General features: G+C 38.7%; 1 protein-coding gene across 1 annotated transcript in view; it reads left to right on the top strand.

The window, feature by feature from the left end:
- Positions 1-11,563: 11,563 nt before the first annotated feature.
- Positions 11,564-23,233, top strand: part of LOC129283071 (receptor-type tyrosine-protein phosphatase beta-like) — a 100,729-nt gene continuing 89,059 nt past the window's right edge. The window contains exons 1-3 of the mRNA XM_064113748.1: positions 11,564-11,836; positions 12,377-12,643; positions 22,892-23,155. Coding sequence (XP_063969818.1) covers positions 11,728-11,836; positions 12,377-12,643; positions 22,892-23,155 — 640 coding nt within the window. The 5' untranslated portion in view covers positions 11,564-11,727. The remainder of the gene's footprint in view (positions 11,837-12,376; positions 12,644-22,891; positions 23,156-23,233) is intronic.

The following is a 23,233-nucleotide window of genomic DNA, read 5'->3' as shown; positions in this document are numbered from 1 at the left end:
TTTTTGTTACCCCCTCCTCCATACCATTCTCTCCATTGACACAAGTCTCATCCGTGAATGCCTCTGTGTGTATTCTCTCTAGATTTGCATTATCGGGAATATGGAGGTGAATTTATTTCAGTCCAATTCTTCAGGGGCCACAGAATGGAATTGAAAGTGTGGGGGGACTTACCATGCAAAAAATCACTATCAGATGGTAATTTTTGTCTCACCTGCATTGTAGAGCGCCGCTTTTCCGACATTGGCGACGGCAGCGTCATCAACATGGAACTCTTAACCAAGATTAATTTTTGAAATGTCATCAAAACTTATACAGTAAATGGTCCTAGTTCATTAAACGTGGACATAAGGGTAATCAAGTTTTACTGAACATCCTGCCTGAGTTTCAGGTCACATGACCAAGGTCAAAGTTCATTTAGGATCAATGAACTTAGACCATGTTGGGGGATTAATATTGATATCTTAGCCGAGGTTAAATATTGGAAATGTCATCATAACTTAGAAAGTATATGGACCTAGTTCATGAAACATAGACATAAGGGTAATGGTGTATCGCTTGAAAATCCTGCCTCAGGTCACATGAGTAAGGTCAAAAGTCACTTGGGGTCAACAAACTTTGGCCATGTTGGGTGTATTTGTGGACTTGTCATCATAACTTACAAATTTTATGGATGTAGTTCATGAAACTTGGACATAAGAGCAATCAAGTATTCCTGGGGGCCGTTTCATAAAGCTGTTCGTAAGTTTAGAGTGACTTTCAGAACGACTGGTGATCCTTCCTTGTGTTAAATGATGTTCACCATTATATGTTCTTCGGTGATTATTTAGCGCATAAGAAAGGTTCACCAGTCATTGGGCAATTCCATGGAAAATGTTCACTTTAGAGAAAAAATGAAGTTTCAGATTTCACTTAAGCAGTCAAATTTTCTTAAAAAGTAATCTATAAAGTATCAATTTCCAATAGAAAAATCGCAATATTGATAAAATTTTGTAGTTTTTTCCATCATGAAAAAAATAGAATAATAAATTGCAAAATGTAAAAAATGTGGCTATTTTTAAACAATTCATCTTTCCCGTCTCTACTAAAAGCAAACAAGGTCCCAGAGTTTTTTTTTTAACTTTTGAATAGTTGATTAATGTTTAAATCAACAGAAAATCATTGTTAAATTTTATGCCATTCATCAATTTTAGAGAAATCTGTCTTCAGATTTGTGTGATTTCTTTATTTACATCAATAACTGGGATATACTCATTTGATTTGCTAGTTCATTACGATTAACTTGCACGCCGAATAAAAGTACACAATTTTTCCTGCGCGCGCGCAGCATCTCCCTACGCACGCACTATCCCAAGATCATCACGCAAAAAGGCGTCCATTTCCTCTTTTACTTTCGCCTGCCGCCGTGATCAGACGTTAGCTAAGTACATGTACACTCCCACTTTTCTATAAAAAGTGTCCGTTGTTTACATATTTATCTATGTATTTACAGCGTATTTCAATCCTTTGCCTTTCGGCTTTAGATTGATTTCATTTATATCATAGTGCATGGAGCATTCGTGTTATTATTCACGTTTTTCTTTAAATAAACTTGTGAGTTCCGAACGTCAGTTTCGTTTTCTCACAGACGGGTTGCTTCCGCTTCCCTTACCCGTAGCTCCGCGCACTATTCCTGCGTGCCGCAGGCATTGATACGACGCCAAATCTTTTTAATTCTTTATTATTCTTGACTTGCACCTTTGCCTCGTCTTGAATTGAATTGATTTTATTTCCTCCCCACAGCTTAGGCTATGGGACAGATAGGAGCGTCGTCCTTGTTTGTTCTCAAACTTGTTTTCAACTTGTTCCTTTGTGAGTTGGTTGATTGTCTCAATCAATCTTTTGTTTTTGTTTGATTAATTGATTGATTGATTAATTAATGAATTAATTAATTGTTAATTAACCAATTGGTTAATTGTTTAATTATTAATTAATTTTAATAATTATTTTTGTATTGAAAATTTTTTTTTAAGACTTATTGTCTTAAAAAAAAATTTCTCTTAAAATTTTTTGGGAAGCCCCCCTGTTTTCTATTAGCGTCCTTTAAAAAAAATTTCGCTAATGAGTTTTCGGCTTTCCAGTTTAAGGGAAGTAAGTTTGTACTTCTTCCTTTCAGATCAGCTCTTTTACTTATTTCTTTTGACCCTTGTCAAAAAAAAAAAAACTTGTGTTTTTTTTTTCTTAGCTGATCCTGCTCTTCGTCCTTGGACTTAGACGTTTCTGTTTTTAATTAATTAACGTCATGTTTACGTGTAATTGATTAAAAAATAAAAAATAAAAAAATAAAAAAATAAACTTAGTTTTTTTTTCTCACTTCAGCTTCTTAACTTTGTTTGATCTCATGTTTAAGAAGTCGATCCTGTTCTTCCGAAGTTATTAATTTTATTATTAATATTTCTGATAAGGATCTTGCTTTGTCACCTTTCTTGTCCACCCACCCCTCCGCCCCCTCTCTGTTTTCGACCCTCCTTTTGTTCTTTCAGCTAAGAACTTACCAGGTAGATGAGCTCTTTTGACTCATCTCCTGATGACTCCAAACCTACCGCTGGGAGAGAACCAGACATGGTATTTTTGTTCCCGTGATCAGCGGCGGTGAGTATGAGGGCAAGAGAGTGAGACCCTTTGCGATGGGCTCTATAAAGGGTGGAACCGTGGAGTTGCGTCCACGTGCCTTGGAAAAAGGAGGGTGGAACCGTGGAGTTGCGTCCACGTGCCCAAGAGGGTGGAACCGTGGAACCGCGCCCACGTACCCGAGCGTTTTAGGGTGGAACCGTGGCGCAGCGGCCACGTGCCTGAAAGGTGATAGCCAAGGCTCCCTCGACGGGACCTGAACCTATTTTGGGGAGTGTGGTACTAGTATAGAAAACTTCACTCCTCCAGGGCTGCTTTACCCACCGGCTATCGGGTCCAACAAGTCCGGGTTAAGAGCATGGGACTCTTTTCCCGGCACAGACTAGGCTCGATGCTTTGTCAGTCTCCTTCAGGGAGCATTAGCAAAGGGCTACCAGCCCCTAGTCGCTAGAGACACGTGAGCTCGACTCCGTCAATCTCACGATTATCTGATCAGGGTGGAACTGTGGAATCGCGTCCACGTGCCCTTAAAGGTGGAACCGTGGAATTAGCGTTCATGTGCCTAAACGGCTTGATCAGATTTGGGTGATTTTTCTCATGCGAGATATCACGTCCCCCCTGTCTCTTGTGCCCTATTCTGCCCCCCGGCGGGGGCCGCATAGAAGAGGAAGAAGAAGAAATTCTAGGTTGCTAACCCCGCTTCGCGGGCAGACCCTTTCTTTCTAATTCTTGTGCCGATGGTCAGGCATCGTAACTTCATGTTACAACAGAACGCCCTCGAGCATCACAGATTTTTATCCTCATGCTCTCTGTCAGCTAAAACCGCCGTGTCAAACACCAGGCAGGTCAAGCAGACATTCGCCATCTCACACCTCGGAGAGTCACCGGCAATTTCATGATTCGCCGGCGCACGCACCTGCAAGGGAAATTCCCGCTAATACACAGGTGTTATCGACATACGGGCATCGCCCCCCCATCATGTCACCAGACTCCCGATAATTGTGGGTCACGCGTCGCAACTCTCATGTTGCTTCACACGCCCACGAGCAGTGCGGGTAAATTCCCCCACGCTTCATGTCAGCTTCAGCCGCCGTGTCAAGCACCGGACAGGCCAAGCAGACATTCGCCATCTCATACCTCGGAGAGTCACCGGCAATTTCATGATTCGCCGGCTCACGCACCTGCAAGGGAAATTCCCGCTAATACACAGGTGTTATCGACATACGGGCATCGCCCCCATTATGTCACCAGACTCCCGCTTCATGTCAGCTTTAGCCGCCGTGCTAAGCACCGTGCGGTTCAAGCAGTCACCTGCCCTCTCACGCCGGGCTTTTATTGAAACGCTGTTCACCTACACGGTGACCCCGTTTCCATGCAGGTGCTTCCAACATACGGCTTTCAAGCCAACATGTCGGCAAGCTCTCGATGACCAACGGCTGGACGTTGCATCCTTACAGGTTGCATCAACACGTCCCGAGCATTACGGGTTCTTACCCTCGTGTTCTCCGTCATTACAGACGGCCGCTACGCGACGACTGGGCTTATCAACAGCCTCGCACCAGCCACCGGCCCTTTTCTTTGAAATTGCCGGCCCTTTTCACCCGCACGGGTGTTTTCATGACATGCACAGGTGCTGCTGACGTATGGGTCTCACCCAGCAAGTCGGCAAGCCCTCGTATGTCGCTGGTTGGTCGCTGCAGCCGCTTGGCTGTTTTCTGTCGGTCTTATTGCCGGTGACGGGCATTGAGCGGATTGAGTTTCTCCCGCCAGCCCGCACTCCGGGGAGCCGTCGATGAGTTCACCTGCATGGGTATCCCCCATTAATATGCAGGTACTCCCGAATTCGCCCTCTACGTCAAGCCTCACAGTTTGACCGGGCATCGCTTTCGGCAACGGCTCTTTCAGCGGTAACTCTCTCCATTCTACCCCCTAGGCGGGCCTGTAGATTGGAGGTAAGATTTTCTAACATACCGCATGCCTTCCTTCTCTCATGAGAATGTTTGGCTGTTTTTGAGAGGGCAACATATCACGCCCGCGGACCGTCCGCCCAGGCGACGGGACCGTCAGCTTTTGGCCTGAACCTCACTTTCTATACGAAAGTAAGGGTGCACTGTCTTTACTTTTAACTCCTTCTCTTCCTTGTAAGGTTAGAGTCAGGGCTAGTACAGACACCCGTCCTCCAGCGATCGCCGCTGTAGTGAGGGCGTCTCCGATATTAGCACCATCACCGCTCAGCGGTATGTCTCACTATCTCGTAGCTCTGCCGAGCTTATGAGCATAAATATCGGATCTGAATGTCACGGCGATTAATAGTTCTCCTATACTTAATAATCGCTATGCCTTCACCACCCGGTGCATTATGGTTATTTTGTAACCTATTTGTCTCGTATTCGGGCGGCTCGTGCGAGCCCTGCCCGAGCTGCCATCATCGGTCGTCCCCCCGGACCCCGCCAGCAGCACCCGCACCGAACGCCCGGAGAGAATCGGCTATTTATATGCTAGATACCCCTCCTGTTGACATTCACAACTTGTTCCCCGAGTCTTTCCCGGTCGGGTAAGCATCATCTCGGTGGAAAGAAACAGCCATATATCTCTTTAGATTGTCGGCTGTGTGCGTGCGTTCAGGCTTGTTTCAAGCCCCAGGTTTTTTCTGTCGGCATTTCTATGCCTACTTCCTGGACGCACCCACCGTGCCGGGTCGGCGAGTTCACACCAAACTGTCTGCCACCAGGCCATCGGTCGAACTCAAACAGTCTATCCGATAGACTGCCCTCTATGTGGGTCAAGCTTGCGGGCGTCTCCGCCGCTTCCTCGTGTGGAGTGGGCTACGGTCGATGCATTTACCGTGCCCGTGTGTCGAGTTGTCTTCTTTTTAGAAGCTTTTTCAATCGGCACACTTGAGTCGCCTCGCAGGCTGCTTTCATCCTCCTTCCATGCTATGTATGTGACCATGGTCACTGCGTGACCGAGGATGATGTAATCGTGGTGGATATACATTTATGTATAAAATGTATACGTGTGTGTATGCATACTTATGCCTGTCTAACCACGATCACCACGACCCGCTTTCTCTCGGGCCGACTGTGGATGAGTCCCTCCATGAAAGTGATTTACTTCACTGGAGTTCTTCTTTTTAGAAGCATAGATTCTCATCCCCCGCTGCTTAGGGCGTCATTTTTGCCGCCCCCCGCAGTTTCTCGGAACTCCTTATCTTACCGATATCGGACTGTTCCATGCTGTTGCAACCGGCGCCGGCGGTGCTTGCCCTTGCGATCACCAGAGAAACCAGGCCTTGTGGCTGTTTTCGTAAACAACTGGTTCTCATCGCAGACTGAGGGAAATATTGGTGATTATTTTCCTCAAGTCGCCTTTCTCCTCCGTTTGTTTCGTCAAGCGAGGACTTGAACACTCTTAGCCAGTTTCCGTCCCTAACCTTGATAGGACAGGGCCGTTGTTACCTCACTCGATTCCGTCGGGAACGTAACTGTTGAGGTATCATGTCTGGCGTTGTCTGTTGGTTCAGAACATCTTGACCGACATCTCTTGATCATCGTTTACACGTAAGATCATGACAGAGACATTGTTCGCCAGCTCATCTCTGGCGTACGCTTGCTGCGACTAGGGATTACTCCGCTCAGCGGACATCCATCGTAGCCTAGTCTTACGGACCCTCTCGGCGATGGTGGCTTCAGCCAAACCACCGCCCACCTCTCCCGCCGCGGGCACTGCACCCTCGGGCGGGTGTTTTATTTAGTACGGGACAAAAGGGATCCGCTGTCTATCACACTTATGATGTCGTGATGCGTGCCGCGTTTTTCTCCGACACGCCCGTTTGAGCTGCTTTGACCAGACTGTTCTATTCTACATAGACAGCAGGTCCGTGGCATTTTCTTATTAACAGAATGGCACTCAGTCGCTTTTCTCGACACATTGACTGCCTTACGAGTGGTTTACTTCAACCTTACTCTCTGTCTTTCCATGTCCTTTTCGGACTGCTGGAAACGTCCTGCCACAGCTCTATCAGAATTCTGCAGATGTTCTGCCCTCACGCATTTGAGACAGATATCGAATTCTGGGAGCCTTCTCCCACGCGGGGGCTTCTGAGATATCTCGCATTCCTTACGTTTGCATGGTTGCGGCTTGGCTTAAATTATTAAGCCGGTGACTTGACCGTGGCTTTTATTAGCCCCGCTGTCGCCTTCTCAGATTGATTGATGGATCACTTACTGAACCGTACAAGTTTCAGTCTTCCGATCACGATTCTTGTCGAAATTTTCAACAAAATCGGATCGTTTTTTGATCATCGGCAATTATCATCCCTCCGGTTACGGATGATTAATACCTTCAATCCGAATCTTACAACCTCTTAAGTTTTTCTCAAACGTTGAGCTTGTATGGCTTAGTCCGTCATGGCACCTGTCGGTCGTTCTTGACGCTTGACTAACTCCCTCTTGGGTCGGTTTTCAGGTATCTTTTGTCTGTCTATCAGTCGAGATCCCTCCTGTATCTGTTTATATATAACCATTTACAGTACAAAGCTTTGCATACTTATGCATTGCTCCCGAACCGTTGCCGGGATTGGCTTAGATTAGGTGTTACTTCTAACCCTCGTCTTTGTTTGCCATTCTTCAGACAATTCCCAACTCTGTGCAGTTGGTTGTTTTGTCGCGCGAGCCGTTTGCGGCAGCTTCTCGAGACATCTTTTCACGCTGGATTGTTGAAACGATCAAGTCAGTTGGTGATGATGTTCTCCTTCTGACACTAGGCCGAGGGCCCATGATATTATAGTATCATTCTTCTTGGGCTCTTTCTATGGAATCGTCGTATACGACATCTTGAGGACCGCCTTTTTGGCGCTCTTCTAATTCCTTGTTCTTAAGGACCTTTCTTCACATGAGGCCTTATTTACCTCCTCTGTCCTTAAGGCAGCGGCCTTTCGTGTCTTCATCTCCCTATTTTTGTACGCACTTTCTTAGTCTAGACATGCCTCCCTTCACGTTGAATCCGTGTTGGTCTAGCAAATCAAATGAGTATATCCCAGTTATTGATGTAAATTATGAAAATACTTACCATGATTTTCTTATTTACGAGATAACTGGATATACTCATTTGAACCCTCCCACCGACCCCTCGCCTTGCGTGGCAACATGTCTTGCGTTCAGGCTCATGAGAGGAAATGGACGCCTTTTTGCGTGATGATCTTGGGATAGTGCGTGCGTAGGGAGATGCTGCGCACGCGCAGGAAAAATTTTGTACTTTTATTCGGCGTGCAAGTTAATCGTAATGAACTAGCAAATCAAATGAGTATATCCAGTTATCTCGTAAATAAGAAAATCATGGTAAGTATTTTCATAACCATTATCAGTGTCATGTCCGTTACGTTTTTCACTTAAAGTTTTGACAGCTTACAGGAAATTTGTCTAAAGGTACTGCAGATTCAGATTCTATGTTAGAATTAAACCCCCTACCATGTGCAGCAATCATTTTCCCTTACCACTTCTCATTTTCATAAAAATGGCGTAACGGACATGACAATTCGCGTAATTGGACATGACATGACGCCTTATATATGACAAAAGGCAGCATTCACAAAAACAAAATATTAGGCTCAGTGTCACAGACTGAGGTCAGTCTCAATTGCTTGAGGATAGCTGGATGTAATAACTCCTAGAATCTGCATGTCATTCAAGCTATTTTTAGAAGCTGGTGAATGATGAAAGTTCAGCTCTTGTCTGGTAGATTTTTCTGAGAATTAACGGTATGCCACATAATATTAGGATAAGATGCAGCTAGATCTGGCAACATACTCAGATCACAATCTGCATCATTTGTGTTTGAACAATACAATTGATTATATTAGGTGTTTGAACTGACAGTTTGGAGCATGATAAAACTCCAGCTTGTGAATTCATGAGATCATTGATGATATTGCTTCAAAGTATCTGACTTTCACCAACCTCTACTTCTTCAGTGATGGCACGGGCTCACATTTAAAAACAAGTTTGTATTGATTCAGATATCTGTGTTACATGATGTAGCTCTATGAATCCATTAATCTACAGTGGCACTTCTTTGCAATATCACAAAGCAAAGGGGCTGTGGAAGGAATGTGGCACGATCAATAAATTATGTCATCATAGTATTTTGGTCAGCCATAATCACAATTTGAATGATGTATCTTCATTTGTAAACAAGCAGCGCGGACAATGCAACAAAATTAGATACAGCCACATTTGTCAGCAAGCAAGATCGTAAGATTTAGAACATTCAAGATTTGATGAAAGGATGATTATACTCAGGATGATATTTATTTTGAATAAAAAATCATCTCAAAAGCGATTTAAAAACATTCCGATAACCTTTCAACTCATTCATAATCGATAATGAAAGACTGGTTTCCAGGTACTGCTATTAAATTTTTAAATACTTTTTAATATAATGTTTTAAAACCTTAAAACTGACATTAATTACTACTAGTACATATTCTTTATCATAAAATACATTTCATAATATGTTCATCTTGGATTTATACAGGTCTGGTACATTTTGTTTTCTTCTCACAAAAAATGAGATTTGGTCTTCTCAGTGTGCCGTACTGGTACGATAAACATTGTATTCTATATGAAATTATCATGTAGGCTATAGCTAAAATTAATGATACCTGCCAATGATATACATATTTTTCTTAAGAATGTTAGTAAAGGTACTTTGCTGTTTCATAATTACATTCATTATTCATATTTCTTTCATTTTGAAACTAAGAAGTGCTGATGAAGTTCACTTCGTAAGGGTGTCATGTCCGTTACGCTAGTGTATATTATCAAATAGTAAGTCATTAATAAAAAATGATCTTTACTATCAACTTTTTCTCCTTTAATTAGGTGTGGCCGATGGTAGTAACTGGAAAATACTCATTAACTGTTGTTAACTGGTGTAAAAGAAATTTTTCTAAATATTTTTTTGTTAATATTGTACGAAAAGCCCCTCTTTCAAATTGCAAAATAATAGGAGATATTACAGATTACCAGTTATGATGTGTGTCTCTAACCTCTAGCCTTAACATGTAAACAATTAGACTTGTACCATATCTTGTAATAAAATAATTATATTCGCTTACAAAAAGTGGACGAAACTGTCATGTCCGTTACGCTTCGTGTGTCATGTCCGTTACGCTACATTTTGAGCTACTGTATGAATACAGAATGCACTGCAAAACTTGTTAAACACCATTTTATGGATAGAGCATGATCTTAAGGTTAAATTAACACCAACGTCAGGTGCATGCAATCTAAGAATTCACAGGAATTTTGATAAGCAATAGGAGGTAAAAATGCTTCGTCCATTTCGTGTCATGTCCGTTACGCTCACAAAGAGTGCAATTTCTCCGCAACTGTTCAGCGAAACGATTTGAAATTTTATGTGTATGTAACTGATACTTAAATGTGTCTGATAAGCTTAATAACAATTATCAAAAGACTGCTAATTCTACTGTATAAACCTTTGAATTACAAAAATTTGTCTGAACGTCAGGTCCGTTACGCTGGAATTGACCCATTCTTAAAATCGCTCTTAACTTACAAACAGCTTTATGAAACACCCACCTGAACATCCTGTGCGAGAATCAGGTTACATGACCATGGTCAAAAGTCATTTCGGGTCAATGAACTTTGGTAATGTGGGGATATTTGTGGAATTGCCATCATAACTTTTGAAGTTTATGGATCTAGTTCATGAAACTTGGACATGAGAGCAACCGTGTCACCGAATATCCTGTGCGTGTTTCAGGTCACATGACCAAGATCAAAGTTCATTTAAGGTCACTGAACTTTGGCCGTGTTTGGGGTAGGGGAGATCGGGGTTAGTTAGAATGCGGGGTAAGTTGAAACATTATAATTTTCTTTAACACCTGTCAAATAAATTTATGCAATACTGCCCTCAATTTATTGCTATTAATAATACAAGTGTTGTATTATTAATAGCAATAAATTGAGGGCAGTATTGCATAAATTTATTTGACAGGCGTTAAAGAAAATTACAATGTTTCAACTTACCCCGCGTTCCAACTAACCGTGATCTCCCCTATTTGTTGAATTGGCATCATAGTTTATGGATCTAGGTCATGAAACATAGACATAAGGGTAACCAAGTATGAATGATTGTTTTTTGGCATAGGTCACATGATCATGCTAAAAAGTATTTTGGGTCAATGGACATAGTATTTTATTATCATATGAATGTTTTCTTTTGTGAATAATTGTTCAATAGCTGTTTCCAAAGTCAGCATTGCTGCTATATCGAATCACGTAATGCAGGTGAGACTGCCAGAGGCGCTCCACTTGTTATACTTTTGTAAAAGGTTTGGAGAAAAAAAATGGGTGGATGCTGAAGTCCTCCCCCCCCCCTCTGGTTCCATGGCACCTGTGTATGCTGTTGCATACATGGCAGACCTGGCATCTCCCCTCAACAATGATATTTTTGCTTGAATCTATTCCAGGGATTTCATCAACGATGAAACAATGTCTGGAATTAACGATTCATGCTAGCATTCCCTGCTGTAATGAATAATATAATTAATGCCAATTGTGTGTGCGTAGCACTTGCTTGAATAATTCTTGGCAAAAAGAAGCTGCTGAAAACTGCTTATCTAATAAAAGAGAGCCAATGGAGTAAATTAGAAAGTCAAAAAGGGGCCTAAGCTTTCGATCCTAGCAGAATCTCCGACGAAGATTCTGCTAGGATCGAAAGCTTAGGCCCCTTTTTTACTTTCTTGAATAATTCTTAGCGACAGGGCTCTTGAGCTACAATAAATACAGCATGACTATCCTGGCTTTAGCAGATCAGCTGTTATGTGCTCTGTATTTGACAGAAGTTCTTGAAGTTAAGCGCAGACCAAATATAGTGATACCCCTTTGGTATAATAAGTATTGACTTTTTTCTTCTTTCTCGCAGGACCTTCTCCTGTATCAGACCTCACTGAATCTGGGGCCGCAGAGAACTCTGTCTCTGCCAACTGGACCACTCCTATTCAAGGGATTGTTGATCAATACAATGTTGTGTGTTCAGAGGGTACAGCAAATCCGGCTTCACCAATATCAGAGGATGGCAGGAATAACTCATATATGGTATCTTGTGAGATGCTATCGACCGCTGGAGCAGAGTACACCATCAATGTGACATCACAGAGTGGAAATGAAAACAGTAATGCTTCTACTGTCACCATCACAGCTAGTAAGTTTCCATCTGAACACGAAGCCAAATGTAACTTTGTACCAGAAAAAGAATTACCAAGTCAAGCTACAATTAGGAGTCAACTTTAACATTTAAATTTGCCTCAGTTCTGTGATATAATTCCTACAGCTCAAAGTCTTTTAGTGAAAATAGACAAACATATAAGGGTATTTTGAAAAATTTATTTCAAAAAAAAAATCAAATCTGAAAAAATTATATATTTTAGTAGGGAAACATTGAAAAAGAAATGTGAATACCATCATGGATTTTTTTTTTTGCATTTGAGAAATCCTTGTGAATCTTCTTGAAAATTTGAAAAAGTAGAAACTAATTTCTAGGTATTTTCTTTGGGGATATCACAAGTGCTTTCCTTTCCCTGTGGAAAAATACTAGATATTTTTCTGATCTGGTTAGAATTCCCAGTCAGAAAGTGCCCTAACAGTTAAACTGTGATTGGGTGGGTATGGGAGCACCTAATGGAAGCTAGAATCAAGATGATTACAATTTCAAATTTATTTCATCCCATTTTGCAAAATGTAGTACCGAATATGGTACTTATCGAAGCAGGTAATTCAACCAACTCGTCCTTCACTGCTACGTGGAACCATCCAGCAGGAGAGATAGACTCTTTCCAGGTGTTTTGTTATGAAAATGACGAAACCCCTGAGGTCATAACTGATGTAGGGGCCAACCTCACCTACCAAGTGACTTGTGAGAGTCTACCCACAGCAGGGACTGGTTATAATTTCTCTGTGGTGTCTGTTAGTGGCAACAAGAATGCTACCTCAAAGATTCAGTTGTACACCTGTAAGTTTCTCATGGCATCGGTTCTGACCACCTCCATGCGTCATCTTTCGCTGATTCTTCTAGATTGGACCATCTATTATGCACCATCTTGCAGTATCATTGGGCCATCTCCATGCATTATTCTTCATTATTTTGCTGATTCCTCTCCCATGTTGTAATATTTTCCTCAGTCTTTGCATATTATTTCATGGATCCCTGCAAAATTCTATATACTGATACTCTACAGTGCACTGAAATTTCTATTTTAAGCATCAATATAAAAGTTATGAATATATTGTGTTAGCAATTACACTGTACATCATTTTGCACTCTTTTTCTATTAAAGCACAACACCATTTTTCATGAACTTTTTATATCGATCCCTATAGTATTTGCGATATTCATTGGTTACAAGTTTATAATGAAAGTAACAGTTCACAATATTTCATGATTCCTATACATTTTGAAATCTATACTACATACATTGTAGATCCCTTTTTTTACCATTAAAATATTTTACAGGTTTCTTTTTCGTTTTGTAATATTTCACAGTTCTGTTCATTTTACAATATTTCACAAATTCACTAACCATTCTTACAGTATTCTACTAATTCCTTTGAAGTTCTTGCAATATTTCACAGATTCCTTTGACCATTTTACAATGTTTCATGGATAAAATGCCACTTTAAAACTATTTCATGGATATGACATTTTTACATACTGTACATTCTCACTATATACATTCTCACTATATCTTACAGATTTATATGGCATTTTTCTATATTCAAATGGATTCATCTGCATATTTCATTATTTGGGGATATCTGTACCATTTAAAAATATTCCTTGGTTCCCTGGATCATTATTTCAAAATTTCATCTAGATTCTGAAGTCATTTTTATAACTGTTCTTATGGATCTCTCTACCATAGAAAAAAATACATTTTCAAGTTTACAGGATGAATCATACTATTCATGGATCTCTCTACCACTTTTGCAATATTTCACACAATTTTATAAATACATGTTATCTGTTGAGCCAGATACCATTAAACAATTTCTGACATCTATTATTGCAGTCTACACAGTCTGAAATAATGTTAGTATGTATACAGAAAGGTGGTTGGAAGATTACATTTCTTTTGTATTACATCCATTTCAATTAAGTTCTCATTGGTTAAAAAAAAATCAGTGGATTATTGCACATTTTTGTTTATATATTTGGTCACTTGCTCATCATACTGCAGGTTCAGGGGTCCGTTGCACAAAGAGTTGCGTTTAAACACAAGTCAAAAAATCAATCGTAAGTCCCAAATGCGCGCTGTTGATTGGTAGTCAGGTCCAGATTTGAGAAAAGTAGACTGCCTTAGGCAAATCGTGTTAATGCTGAATTGAGAAGTGTTTTAGCATAATTCGAGGGCGCTGAGTCCAAATTTGCTGTTTGCCAGCCTTGATTTTGATGTTAAAATCCTCAAATTGGCAAATACAATATGGCCGCCATTCTGCACCCATTTTTACTCTATTCTGACCCCCAAAACTTGTAGCAAAAATGTTTGTCAACGATTTCTGGTACTATTTGATCTCAGGAATAACATGCAAAAAATCCATCAAAATCCGGATCCAGGAAAGTGGTTATTTTTAAGATGGCGTCTAAGATGGCCGCCATCAACTGAAAATTAAGATAACCAGCATTTTTTCTACCCTAGACAACTTTTTTCGGTGCATACATGTATTCAAAGGTGTAGGGGATGAAAGGAAAGAGTGAACATAAGCACTCCAGGGTATCTGAAAATCAAAGATTGCGTAAAAATGGCTGCCATGGCCTAAAAATTCACAATTCATCTATTACCTATTTATTGTCTTTTATTTCGGTTTTATTCATTGGTGATTTTCAAAGGTCAAGAAGTAAACCGGGACAAGATACAAGGACAGTCAACGGTCCACCGTGTCCAAAAATCCAAGATGGCTTTCAAAATTGGAGTCTAAAATAGCTGTTTTTATCTAAAAACCCTAAAACCCGACATAGTTTGTTTCATATCTGCCTTGGGGATACGATGTTGGTGTCTAACCCATCATTTAATGGGTCAAGAAATACGTTGGGACAAGTAACAAAGATAGTTTATGGCCCTCCATGTCCAAAAATCCAAGATGGTTTGCAAAAATGGAGTATAAAATGTTTGTCGTTAATTACAAACCGACATAGTTTGTTTAATAATCGCCTGCAGAATATGATTTTTTAGTATAAAGCATGGTTTAAAGGGTCAAGTATTAGATTGGGACAAGTTACAAGGACAGTTAGTGGTTCCAGTATGTCCAAAAATCCATAATGGCTCCAAAAATGGAGTCTATATAGGCCGTTCTTACCGAAAAACTGACATAGTTTGTTTAATATCAGCCTGGGGTATATGATTTTGGGGGTTAACCCAAGGTTAAAAGGGTCAAGTAATAAATTAGGACATGTTACATAGACAGCCAGAGGTCCAGCATGTCCAGAAATTCAAAAAGGCTTCCAAACTTGGAGTCAATAATGGCTATTGTTACCTAAAAACTGACATAGTTTGTTTAATATCCGCCTGGGGTATATGATTATGTTGTCTAAACCTTGGTTTAAATGGTCAAGTAATACATTAGGATAAGTTATAAGGGCAATCAATGGTCCCGTATGTCTAAAATCCAAGATGGCTTCCAATTAAGGAGTCTAAAAAGTTAGTTTTTAAAGTTTGTTTTTTGGATGTTTGCTTATTGTTGCACCACCATCTAATGATATTATGTCACTAATTCTTGTAAAATGTATTTTCATGAGTCTTAAAAACAGAGACACCAAAATAGTGGCACTAGATGGGATATGAAGTATTGTCATTTTTGTATTAATGGTGGCCAATTCGAATTAATTTTTGGAACGTTCTTCAATTTTTTACAAAATGGACAACGGTGTATCCATGTAATTCGTCTTCACCTATATTATTTGAACTTTGAAACCATGAGGAAGACACAAAAATGTTTCTAGGTAGATAGTATATGCACTCAGTGCAGCCAGATTTTTAAGAAATAACTGTTTTATAGGCCATTATCATTTTTTTGCAAAACTGCACCACTGATAAACCTTGGAATTTTTCCAATGTAATTTTTTTCCTTTGGAACCATGATTTTTTATGTTTTATTTTATTATCGGTAGACCCCAAATGTATTTCTACCTGGGGCCCGTTGCATAAAACTTTTTACCTGAGAAAACTCAGGTTTTTTTACCGGAGTTTTTGCCCTGTGTGAAAGTCAATGGCAGAAATCCGACTAACCTTAGTTTTCAGTTTTTACCAGAGTTTTCTCAGGTAAAAAGTTTTATGCAACAGGCCCCAGGTGTATATATTATGAATTTGGACCATTTCAAAGATACAATGTCCAGACGTACATTATAGACGTCAGTTTGGAAGGTCATCTTGGATTCGCTGACATACTCACTATCTTGTAAACCTGTCCTGATTCATTATTTGCAGCTTTTTGATGATTTCAATTTTGAGGATTAACTTTATTTTTGGAGTTGATGGTACAACGGCTGCCGTTGTGGACGCCATGCTGGATTTCCATGTAACCTTGACGACCTTTTTAAACTATATTACCTGTCTCAATATATTTTTTTTAATCCTAACATGCCTAAGTTTCATGAAAAAGACATCTATACCCTAAAAGTTATGACATTTCAAAAACTTAACCCCGGTTAAGATTTGATGTTGATTTCGCCGCCGCCATGGTCATTGCCGCCGTCGGAAAAGTGACGTCCATGTCGTGCTTCTGCTATGCAGGCAAGGAAAAAATGGCGGACTCGTTAAAGATATCACAATGTGAATATGCCAGCATCACCCCAAAATTATCAAACATTTGGCCATATTATTTATCAATCAGCAGCTGTGGATCATGACAGCCATCTTGGAATTAAAGATGGCTGACGAATCAATCGATCGGACACATTATGTTTGCAACCCTGGACATCGAAAATAACGCATAGATCCCAATTTCTGAAATACAATTACCCATAAAAATCGTTTAATATGGGAAATAGCTTTAAAAATGCCGCCATTTTGTTTTTTGCCAATTTGAGGATGAAAACGTCGGAATCAAGTTTGGCAAACAGCATTTTTGGATTCAGCACCCCTGAATTACCTTAAAACAATTGATAAATCAGCATTAACACAAAATGCCTAAAGCACTTTTTCTGAGCACATTTTTTAAAATCTGGACCTGACTATGGTTGAAAATCAAGTTGCGCATGATTTTTAGAGTTGCGATCGATTGCAACTCTTTCTGCAACGGGCCCCAGGGTTCCCAGTCCATCAGGGCAAATTATTTTACTTTTTTTCCAGTCAGGGAAAAATCAGGGAATTTGATAAGAATACTTGAAATCAGGGGAAAATGCCCAAATGAGGGAATAATTAGGGAATTTTGATTGGCCCAAAAGTCAAAAGCATGGTAGTCAATCAAACTCTGTTATGTTTTGTTGCATATCAAAACAACATCCATTGAGTGACTGGTTATGGTGGTACTGATTAGTTTTACATTTTTGTTTTTATACTGAAAAATACATGTCATTCACGGCAACAACTTAGAAAAAATACAAAACTGGGAATGGGTTTGAATAATTATCAGGGAATTTTAAACTTCATCAGGGAAAAATCAGGGAGTTTTGTTTTCTTGAAAAGCTGGGAACCCTGAGTTTTACAGTAGAATCTGTTGGCCTTCTATAAGTCGATTATTCACCTACCCGGAAGCATTATTTTAAAAACAGAATATTCATTGAAACATGTATTGATATCATCTTCTCAATCGAATTTCACCCAAGGTGAATAAATTTGTATTGTACCAAGAGATTCGACTTCGACCACTCACCTGTATTTTTGTTTGATATGCAAAATGGTGGGTTTTGCTGACCTGCCAACCAGTACGTTTTGGGCGTATTTAGTATGTTTTTGCAACAAAAATACGTTTTTGTAAAAAAAAAAAAAAAAAAAAAAAAAAGAGCAGTGCGCATTTTAGCTTGCATGCAGCTTGAGCGCCGCGATGAGCGAGTGCGCCACACATTTTATTATGAAATACACTTTTTTGGGGAAAAATATAGTTTTTTTTATCACAGAATACAATTTTTCATTCCCAGAGGTTGGCAGGTCTGGTTTTGGGGGGTTTTAGCCACAAAATTTTCATGTACATATGTATCATAATACTTTGCAGAAATGATCACACATGAGCAATACTTTAATGATTACTGAGATTATAGGGTGCTGAATCGGATAAAAAAGGGGTAAAATAATCTTAACAGTTTTCTCTGAAAATATGAATGCAATAAACATCACTTTATATGTAGTTGAACTATTCTTAAAGCTAAATGAACGTAGTTGCGGTAAAACACTGATTTCGTGAGAAAGTCTGTAAAACCAAGGTAAAGTATTGATATATCATCGTGGATCTAGATCTGGTACAGTTACATAAACTGAACTTTGTGAAATCATAATATCTAGCTAAAAAACGATCACACTGAAGATCGCCAACACAGATAGGCACACGTGGGACAGTGTATTATTGCTGGAATAAAGACCCGACGGAAGTGACCGAATCCGCGCTTATTTTGCTTATTTCTCAGCAACTACACAATTTCTTCCAGAATCCTTTGGCACATATTTTTTATTCATACAAACAGACACTTTAATGATCATTATATTAAATTCTGTAAAAAGTCATTTTGAGATCATTCCAACAACTGGAATTTATCTTTAAGTTTGGGTAATTTATCTGGCTTGCTGCCTGAGCTGGTAATACCCAAACATGTCCATGTCTAGAATATTAAAGAAGACTTGTTTTTTCTGATCGAAGGCATCACACCATTTTGGGGAACTGGCTGTTCTTCTGCATTGCTGTTTTCAACGTTTGCATCATCAGAGAAAGAACTTTACAGATCATTTTGTTCATTTTTTCAGGACTACCATTTCCTCGTTAGCATTCCTTAAGATTTTTCATATTCACATTTTCAGTACCATTAAGATCAAAATCAGCAATGATCTGGCAACAATGACAATTTTATTTTAAACAATTTTTCCTTACATCATTACAGACCATGACTACTCAGGTTTAGCTTGAAGTGTTTTTAGTACGTTTTAGAACCGTCCTTAATAATTTATTGGCGGGGAAAAAATTCTGTCACACCCTGATGCAAGCCTGATAAACAGTTTTTACAAAACAAAGTTCTTGTTGACATAATATTTCAGACTTTGAATGCACTTGGGGATTTTTTCTTCTTTTGAATACAGATCGCTGTTTATTTGGGGGAGTTTGTGTGTTGGAACATGAAAGCCCCTTATGAACATTCGTTAGTGCAAGGTACAAGAGCTGCTGATTGTTTTTCAGCGAGTATGATATTTCAATGAGTTTGAATAGGATCAAGGTCAAGTACCGATGATTGCCCCCGGGGGAATTTGCAAAGAAGGGCGTTCTTGTTTCATGTGCAAACTATTTCCTCTATGCCCTTGATTTCATTTAATTAGAGATAAAGTATCAATATAGCAAGTACAAACCAGCCACCTTGTACAGCTCCACCTCAGTCGTCAATCGCTCAAATCTGGTCAGGTGTGTAACCCATGATGCAACATTCTGAGTAGTGTAGTCTTATGATATAGACCTACAGGTACTTAAATATTAACACACTAATATACACTCAGTACATTCATACCGCAATGATTGTGTAAATAAGTATCAAAACAAGTATGTTTCCTCTCTAAATATTTAGATTCTCTGTACAAATTAAATTATAGGCTTATTTATTCTCTGAATTTCTGTATTTTTTTTTCTTTTAAAAATAATTTAATTGATAAAATAATCACATGTAATAGTAACATAAAATGTAAACATTGTCATACAAAGCATGAAATATTTTCTTCAAAAATACTGTTTTCAAAAATACACAAATTTTTACTTTTACAATGCTTCTCTATTTCTAAACGATTACAAATCAACCTTTTGAATAAACAAAGTATACCAAAATCTACAACTCCGACTTTCTGTTCGAATAAAAATCGAAGAAAATAGCATACCTTGCATACATAATAAGAAGATTCAAAATTCTATACTCTTTGTTTTTTATCTTATATCCTTTTATTAAAGTAGCAACATTAAAATAAAAATTAATGCCTACAACAATGCTACTAAATTCTTTCCAGAATAATTTTGTTTTCTTACACGTTACAAATAAATGTACACGGTCTTGTATTTCATTGTCATGTGAACATAAAGGATTATCTCTTAACTTCCATTTATACAGATTATATCTATGAGGTAAAAGATTATGTAATAACTTATAATTAAACTCTGTTATTCTATTTTGTTTGACAGCTTGTAAATTAAATAACCATACAGATTTCCAATCAATTTCTTCTTGTAAAATATTTTCCCATCTTTCTTCAGCTTTAGGCTTAATACTTATGTTATTTGAAATAATGGTGTAAAATAACTTTGAACCTCTTTTCCTATTTACATTCATCAAAATATTCTGTAGAACTCAAACCTGTTCCTTTTCCAAACATTCGGTATGGCATTCATTACAATGTTATACTCCTGAAAAAGACTTGCATACTTTTTTTCAAATAAAACTTCTATTTCCTTTAATGATTTGAATTTGGAATTGGGATCTGAAATAATGTCCTCTGCATGTATTTAGATTATCTCAAAATGTATATAATGACCCGCTATTCATAACATAGTCTATATATGTATTCAGTGAGAGGGACCATATGCAGTGTGAGCTTGCTTCCCTTGTGAATTATCAGAAATGAAGTTATGGAGCAGTATCTCTTCAGTTAAAATAGGAGGATCCTCTTTTAGTCAAGCCAGGTTAATGCTTATAGTGGTCCTCCGTGTGGGGTACATGTACAGTTCCTTCAAGTTCCTATGCACGTTGTGGTCTAGTGCTTCTGACTCTCATCTTTCAAGCAGTGGGTCGTGGGTTCGAATCCTAGCCATGGCGTCTTTTCCTTCAGCAAGAAATTTATATTTCACTTTGCTGCACTTGACCCAGGTGAGCCGGATGGGTACCTGGCAGGATTAATTAATTGAATGCATCGAGTGCATGTTGTTGAACAAGTTGTTCCTAGAGCTTAAGCAGGGTACTAACAGTGGCACTTTGTATCTTCAGGCAAAAAGTGCTACCCAGCTATTATGATTATCATTGTTATGCCTCCGTATGTGGTTGGTGGTTGCTGTCGGCATGCCTGTCCACGACGTTTTTGTTCTTCAGATAACTGTAAAAAAAACTGCTTGGCCGATTCAATCTTGGGTCATGAGTGACAAGAATATGATGTAGTTTCTTGAGGTTAAAGGTCAGAGGTCATATCTGACAGTAGGAATTAATAGTCTTATACTTGTTCCTATTCTGATTATCTCACATACTGTGAATAAGTCCTCAACAGATAAAATGATAAGAATTATCTTTTTGGCTTTAATAGGGTTCTGTGATTAATTAGAATTTTGTGCTGTCTGATCTAATACAGTCTTGCTAAGGACCTTGAACAGAAGGGCCAGTGATATGGATAGCTAATATGAGAGAACACTTCTGATTGGTTCCTGGTTAAATTTTTAAACTACACATGTACATGTATGGAACATTAATCTTGATTGGCCAGAACCGTTTAGTGATTGATTGCCAACCTTTGTGATATGGAGCTTAGATAAAGGATCAAGGAAATGCAAAAAAATAATGTGTATATTTTGGAATACAATAATACATAATTATGTCATGATTTATATACATGATGTACCCAATGTTTTGAACTCTAACCAGGTAATCATCAAGGAAATATAAAGAAAATAATATTTAGCAATCTCAGTGGAATGGTTACAAGGAAGCATCATCAACATTTCATCAACATTTTTGTTTAGCAAATTGTCAGGTGAGCCTTTCATGAAAGAACTTGTCAGACATTTTATTCGACAAGTCATGTTTTATCCGACGCTCCCCAGATCTGATATCCTTCCTTGATTGGCTGAGAGGCACTGTTTCCATGGTAACTGTTGGATAAAACGGGACTTGTTGGATAAAACGCCCGACAAGGCCTTTCATGAAACGCTCCCAGGGTCTGCAGTAGATATTCCTTTCAAATGGGAGACAACTTTGACTATAAACACAGGTTTGGTGGTATCTTTTCATTGAAGTATTTAAAGATCAAGTCCACCCCAGAAAAATGATGATTTGAATAAATAGAGAAAAATCAAACGAGCAAAATGCTAAAAATTTCATCAAATTCGGATGTAAAATAAGAAAGATATGACATTTTAAAATTTCGCTTATTTTATCACAAAACAGTTACACTGTATATGCACATTTCAGTGACATGCAAATGAGACAGTCGATGATGTCCATCACTCACTATTTCTTTTGTTTTTTATTGCTTTATTTATACAATATTTAATTTTTTACAGATTTAATGATAAGGATCAATTTGACTGAACCATATAGTATTGAAAAATACTAATTCCATATGTTCAGGAAGGAATTAATCTTTGTTTCACTTGACAATGAGGAGAAAATTAGAATCTTTCACATTTCATATAATGAAGTACAAAAGAAATAGTGAGTGGATGATGTCGTCTCATTTGCATACTGACCAAGATGTGTATATAACTGTTATGTGAAATTAAGCGAAACTTTTTACATCCGATTTTGATGAAATTTTCAGTGCTATGCTTGTTGGATTTCTCTCTTTTTATTCAAATCAACTTATGATTTGGGTGGACTTGTCTTTTAAAATTCAACCAAATGGGACTAAATTGGATGTTACACTGGTACATGTAAATGTGGGGTTTCTAATCACTTTGCCTACAAGCAATATGCCTATTTCTCAGATAGTCCACATACATGTAGGATTAACCCATTTGTTCTACTTTCAATTTGGTATAATTGCCATTTGTTCTACACTACACTACAAAATGGACGCATATGAGATTAAATCAACAATGGTATGCCAGGCTTCGCGATCTGACATGGGAGATGGTAAATCATGTAACAAATTATTCGCATCCCTACATGTACATATACTTTATATAATCAACAGAATTTAAAGGTCTTCATCCTCTGATTTTATGAGGGAGGTGCAACAAAAGTACATCAGAAATAAATTCCTTCTCACTATAGAAACAGTGTTTTTGTTTCTACACTACACATATCAAAAAGTAAATCCATTACAGAATGTGGCACACTGATCTCTTCAATACTTTTTTATTTTCTTCTTTTACGGTTTAGTGCCCAATAAGGTGAGCGACCTTGGAGAATCTGGTGCAACCAATGACTCAGTCTCTGCTACTTGGACCAAGCCTGATGGTATAGTTAGTGGCTATAATGCAATCTGTCCTGATGGAACAATGCTACCATTGACTGAAGATGCTGTCAGTGTGACTTGTACTGGTCTTCCAGCAGATCCTGGACCTGGGGGAGACCATACAATTACTGTTGTAACATTGAGTAACAACAAAGCTAGTGATCCTGCTACAGTTATCATTACTGCTTGTGAGTCTTTTTTTTCCTTGGTGTTTAAGTGTATCTTTTGGTAAATCCTTCCAAATGTGCATGTCACTATTCCATTTC

Source organism: Lytechinus pictus, chromosome 19 (assembly GCF_037042905.1).
Source record: "Lytechinus pictus isolate F3 Inbred chromosome 19, Lp3.0, whole genome shotgun sequence".
In the NCBI taxonomy this organism is placed as follows: domain Eukaryota; kingdom Metazoa; phylum Echinodermata; class Echinoidea; order Temnopleuroida; family Toxopneustidae; genus Lytechinus; species Lytechinus pictus.
The sequence above is the reverse complement of the archived record's forward strand: the minus strand, read 5'-3'. Positions and strand labels throughout refer to the sequence as shown.